Here is a 6,012-nt window from a genome sequence, read left to right on the forward strand (position 1 = left end):
ATTCTTTGCTGGGGAGTGAGCTTTCTGTCTGGGGGTTGTTTTTTCTTGGGAATTGCAGAAATCCTTTGAGGGATATTGGGGTGGACTCCGACTCTTGCCTGGGGGGTGGAGAGCTGATGTCCGGYGCTTTTGGTGCTGCTGGGGATCGGAGAGAGAGTGGGTGCCCGTTTCCTGAGACAGGGCTGTGCTGTAGCTTTCTCCCCTGGTCTGCCATCTTTTCATCATTCCTACGCAAAGAATTGTTTTTCCTTTTCCCAGATGTCTGCCTGAAAGCCCTGCAATTTCACAGTTAAAATCATTCAGAGGGAGAGGATCATCTCCATTCTGGGGAGTTTCTCACTTTCCTTGACAGACGCATGGCTTTTAAACAAAGACACTTATCAAACATAGCAGGAGAATTATTAGTTAAATAAATATTACAAAAACATCTCCCTCCTACTCCTTTCTCCTTCGAACTCTTCTCTTCATCCCCCATTCCCTTCCTCCTCCACCCCCAGTGCCACAGGGAATGGGGGTCTGAACTGGTTTGAACTGGGCCAAAATCCAAAACCACCCAATGACATTCCCTCTCCCGCACCGTAGAGGCAGAAGGGAGAGCAAAAACCCCTTTTTAAAAAATTATGGCATTCAGATTCAAATCGATGGCTTTCAGATAACATAATTGAGAGAAAGATACATATATGCTCCAACAAACAGTCAGACAGGCTGAATAACTTAGATTGTAAAATAGATTACTGACAATATTACCATACTGGGGAGGGGAACAAAGATATGGAAAAAAATTACAAGAAGAAAATAAAAAACTGACATTTAGAAACACCTGTTATTCTTTCTGGGGACCTGTCTCAGGTCGCTCCTCTCCATCCCCCATGCTTTCTGCATGCAAAAAGGGGCAGAGATGAAAGTCTAACATAGATCAAATTACTCATTACAGTTGTCGTCCAGCATCACAGGAGAAGCGTTCTTACACCTCCAAGCTGTGGAAGGTTTTTTCCCAAAAACAGTCAGTGTATAACTGCTGATGGCACGGGATTCTTTTCTTTACATCGTAGGAGAAAGGAAAGAATGTYCTTCAAGGCCAAACTGCGTTGTTTTGGCGGCGTAAGACCAACTATCACAAATCTCCTGGCAGAACACAGCTTCTTCTTAGCATCAACTCACTTCAGATGTGAGGGGGCCAAGCCTCTTCCCCCTTTTTTTGGCTTCTGATCAGTGCAGTCCTCAAAGGTCAGGATTTTTTTTTTTTTTCCTCAGAGTGAGGTCGCTCTCTTTTCTGTAATGGTCTCCCACTGAAGAAGTAGTCCTTTCGTCTTTTAGAGAACAACTTGTTTTCTCCATGTCCGACCACCACAGCAACTCATCCCATCTTCTTCTCCTCAATGTGATTTTGGGTCTCCATTTTTTTTTCTTCCATCTCCTCACCCTCCTGCTCTGTTTTTCCCCAGTGCATGATACTAAAACTACATACTAACAACCTAAAAACTACATGACAGTCCGCACTCTATCTTGTTCTGAATTCTTAAACACAAGATCATACACCCTCACAGAGGTGTAACCAGCCTGTGCAATTGGCCCAGACCTGGCCAGCAACCTCAGAGCCACAATGGATTGGCTCTAAAACTCAGGGTAAGGCTCCTTTTGCTGGAGAAGAAGGAGAAAGCTTCTAGAACATCCTCACAGGAGCCATCTTTGTGGTTTTTCAGTCCCATCTAACCACCACAATAAATTGGACCGAGTCAAACCAGGACAGGGTCACAATCAAGCCCTGTTACTTCCTCTCACTCAGGGGGAGGAATCCTTGTCTTGCTCTGCCCTGGGCTCCTGCGGGGGGGTCTCTGCTCCATCCTGGATTCATCCCCAGCTCCCAGCATCTTCAGCCCCAGGTCACACAGAACTCCTGCGGGTTCAGAGCAGCAGCAGTTCCATGGCCTCCAGCTGAGCACAGCAAGCTGTGACATTGCCTGGGAAAGCAGCACACTTTGAGGGGTGATTTGCACCTCACCCGGCTGATTCTGCCACCACTCTTTGTCCCTGAACGCTGATTGATCCGAATGGGGGACAGGAACGGGCCGGGTTAGTCCCACAACTCATCCTCAGCCCCACATCGCTTTGATTTCCCCCCCAAAAAAATGGGAAATGGCCCCAAATCCCTCAGGCAGGAGAAGGGGAGAGATTTCTCACCTCCTCCATGGCAGCTCTGAGGCTCCACCAGCTGGGATTGGACAGGGGGAGAAGGGGAAAGGATGGGGCTGCCAAGGGACACTGTGGCAGGACGTATCCCCCTCTCCCTCTCTCAAATCCGGCTGGCACGTGCAAGAGATAACCCAGGCTGGATCAAAGGGCCCAGCAGGAGTTATCCTTGACACCCGAGAGTCTCATCACCCGACCAGGAATCAACATCTTGGTATGAAGGGTAGTTATCAAGAGAGATGAAAGAAAATGATAACAGTGACCAAAAGTGTCAGTTGTGCTCTATAAAAGATGCACAAAATTTCTAAAAGGCAGAAGCCTCTCACATACTCACTGGAAGAGTGTGAAAGCCTCTCCTCAAAGTCCGGATGCAGACTTTGAGTTACTTCTCTGGGGCCTGAAGGAAAAGACTTCAATGCATACTCCCACCACCAACTGGATTGCTAAGATATACAGAATCCTAAGTTGTACAATTTCTTTGTCAGCTGAACTTATAGACACCTTTAGTGCCTGCTGCATTTTAAGCTTCATTTTAAAACTGCTGTACTTGGTCTATTAATGGTTTCTTTGATTTCTGTGCATTATATAATTTGCCGCAAACTCATTAGTCTGTTATTTTCTTGTGTCTAATAAGCAATAATTCATTTTATATTAGACCCAATCGGTTGTTATTAAAAGAACTAGGGAACAAGACTGGGTCCTGGAGCGCTGGTTGCCCTGATAAGCTCACTGCTGATTGCCAAAAGCCTGGGCAAAAGGAAGAAAACTATCTGAGCTCCCAACAGACACGAAGGATGGGGTGGGGACGGCACTTCACAAGTGTTAATTAACAAGTGACAGAATAAGATGGTATTCAATACCAGAACATCGCAGCCTCGGCATTATTAATGGCATGGCAGCGCTTTTCGGTGTTATATCCACGTGGTTATGTAAGTACACGTATAGTGACTTCATGAATGAAAACTTAGCATTTCAGACAAAATATGCTGACCTGGATAGCTCCAGGAGAAAGAAATGCACCTAGTGAAAGGCTCTAACATTCTCTCTTTCTGAGTGTTCATCTCCCAGAGACCGGGCTCTGAGGTGACCCTGAGAGCAAGCACTGAAGGGACCCTACAAAGTGACACACGGAGGTGACAAAGAGTGATTGTAAGGCAGAGGCTGTGGCAGAGGAAGGACATCCCCTTGCTGAGAGGAAGGAGGCAAAGCTGTGCCTGCTCAGTACAGAGGAGATGTTCCCTCCATGCCCTGCCACAGGTGAATTTGGGGTTTGCTGCAGACATAGGGCCGCGGATTTGAACAACTCCCACTCCCGAGGTGATTCTCAGCCAGGAACACGCACTCTGCATTGCCACGGACCTCGACCCTGCAGGGAGGAGCAGAGACAGTGCTGGAACTGCTGGGGGACACCTTGTGCCCCTGTGTCCCCATCCCCTCCCTGTGCCCCCCAGGCGCCCCAGGACTCACGAGGAGTTGAAGCTGCTGTTGCCATTCTCCCACTGCAGCTCCCGGCCCCGTCTGTGCATGCCGAGCCAGTGATCCTCGTTCCCACAGAGACGAAAGAAGAATTCCTGGAAAGGAGAGAGGAGTCGGCACTGGGAGCTGCACCCCCGGCCCAGGAGCTCCCAAGGATCCCCTCGGCTCCCCAAAACCCCTCACTCACCCTCTCATCATCCTGGAGCACGGCCAGGGAGGCCCCGAGCTCAGAGCACCGAGCCTGAGCCTGATCCCAGCTGAGCTGATCCCTCGAGAGGAAGTAGCAGATCCCACGATATCCGATCCACTCATGGGGACAGGCCAGCAGCACTGGAGTGTCAGGGGTAACTGGGGTAACTGGAGTAACTGGGGTAACTGGGGTAACTGGGGTCTCTCCACAGCTTCTCCCTGCAGGGGAAGAGGAAAAGCTCCGAGGATTCCCCTCCACATGGAGCAGGGACCCCGCTCTGCCCCAGGGGCTGAGGCAGCTGCCCCTCCCTTACCTGACACAACAGCCAAGGACACACCCAGAACCAGGAGCAGGAGCAGGAGCAGAATCAGCACCCCCAGGGTTATTTTGGGGTGGGATCTGATCCTCTCGAGTGCAGCTGCAAAAGCAGGACACAGACGCTGGCCGTGAGGACGGGGCTGTCCTGAGCAGGAGGGACCCCCAGCCCGTGAGCCCCTCACTCAGCTGGGAGCAGGAGAGACCAGGGACAGGGCCAGGGGACAAACAGGGACAGGGGACAGTTGGGGACATTTCACACAAGAGAACTGCCCAGTACCAGAGACCCCTTCCAGAGCCCTGGGAACAGCCCCAGCCGTGCCAGCCCTGGGCTCTGGGTGACACTGTCCCCTCCCTGTCCCTGCACTCACCCAGAAATCCTTTCATAGTCTTTCTGTGTGTGAATCCCACAGCTGATCCATTCTGGGCACACAGGAGCTCCTTCACAACCCCATGAGCAGAGCACAATTCACTCTTCTCCAGTTCACAGCTGGGATCCTTTTTGGCACAAAGAGCACCTCGCTCAGGGGACACCAGGAGTGCTGAGAAAGCCTTTTGGAGATCAGCCTCGGGCACAGTTTGACAAGGAGGATCGCAGGTTAAGAGACCCATGAGGGATCCGGGCTGCTCCGGGCTCAGGAGGGCTCAGGAGGCGCTGCCGGCTCAGCCCTGCCCTGTCCCTGCTCCCCGCAGATCGGTGGTGACACAGAAGCGACGCTCCTGTGGCTGTCACCGAGCCCCAGGAATCCCCTCCGAGGCGGAGCCTCCGCTCAGCAAACGCTGCCGGGACAGAGAGAAAGCTCTGAGCTCCTGAGCTCCGATCACAAAGGGAGCGGCTCCACCCCCGCCATTCCATTCCCGTTCTGCCCTCGGCACCGGCACAGGAAGGGACAGCAGCGATTTTGGGCACAGGCAGGGATGGAATGTATGGATGGGTTGGCTCAGCACCACAAACAGCAATGGAATCATGAGGAAGGCAACGACAGCAGCAGCGCTGGCACCGTAACACAGCCGGGGTCACACACGGCCATGGCACAGCATCACAGAATCCTCGCAGTTGGATGGGACCCACGAGGATCATCCAGTGCAACCCTTTGGGAATGGTCCCTGTGGGGTCACATCCCAACCTGGCACTGCTGGCACCTTGTCCCACCCAAGGGACATCGCTGTGGCAGCACAGGTGTCCAGGCAATACAGAAACGGTTCAATGAGCATAGAAATACAGGGCTGGGTATGAACATGCAGTGCCAGGGACACAGGGTGAGTTCTGGGATGGTTCCAGAAGGACAAAGAAACCCCCAGCCCCAGCCCCGGCAGGCACACAGCAGCTTCCACATCATCTCCTGCTCCTGGAGGTTCATCTCCTGCAGAGCGGGCACTGAGGGGACTGAGGTGACAAAAATCAACCCCTGAAGGGGCTCAGGATTGTCCCCGGCATTCCCTGCCCTGGCGGCTCTGAGCCCGGGCACAGCGAGCGCTGGCAGCGCCCTTTCGCTGATAAGGTCTGATAACGGAGTGAGGCGACTCCGGCCAGGAAAGGCGGAACTCGGCTCCGCCCCCGGGGAGGCGGGAGGAGAATCCGTTCCACAGCCCGTCCCGCCCCTCCCGCCCCGAGCGAATCGGAGCGCGGCTGTTTCTGTTCCCGAGGGTTTTGTGTTGCGAGGGACGCTCAAACTCATCCCGTCCCAACCCATTCCCTGTCCCGGACTCCTCCCTCACCGGGCTCCGGTCACTGTCCCCTCACCGGGCTCCGGTCACTGCTGTCCCCTCACCGGGCTCCGGTCACTGTCCCTCACCGGGCTCCGGTCACTGTCCCCTCACCGGGCTCCGGTCACTGCTGT

At 53.1% G+C, this 6,012-nt stretch overlaps 1 protein-coding gene across 1 annotated transcript; it reads right to left on the minus strand.

Moving 5' to 3' along the window:
- Positions 1 to 846: 846 nt before the first annotated feature.
- On the minus strand, positions 847 to 4,355 carry LOC130587415 (early activation antigen CD69-like; the record flags this gene model as incomplete). Its single annotated transcript, XM_057388387.1, has 4 exons — positions 847 to 3,556; positions 3,658 to 3,761; positions 3,854 to 4,074; positions 4,170 to 4,355. Coding segments are annotated over 4 exons (659 nt in total), but the record flags the coding sequence as incomplete, so codon positions are not given.
- Between the last annotated feature and the right edge of the window lie 1,657 nt (positions 4,356 to 6,012).

Source organism: Malurus melanocephalus, unplaced genomic scaffold (assembly GCF_030028575.1).
Source record: "Malurus melanocephalus ecotype Western Australia unplaced genomic scaffold, MMel_1.1 scaffold_1881, whole genome shotgun sequence".
NCBI lineage: Eukaryota > Metazoa > Chordata > Aves > Passeriformes > Maluridae > Malurus > Malurus melanocephalus.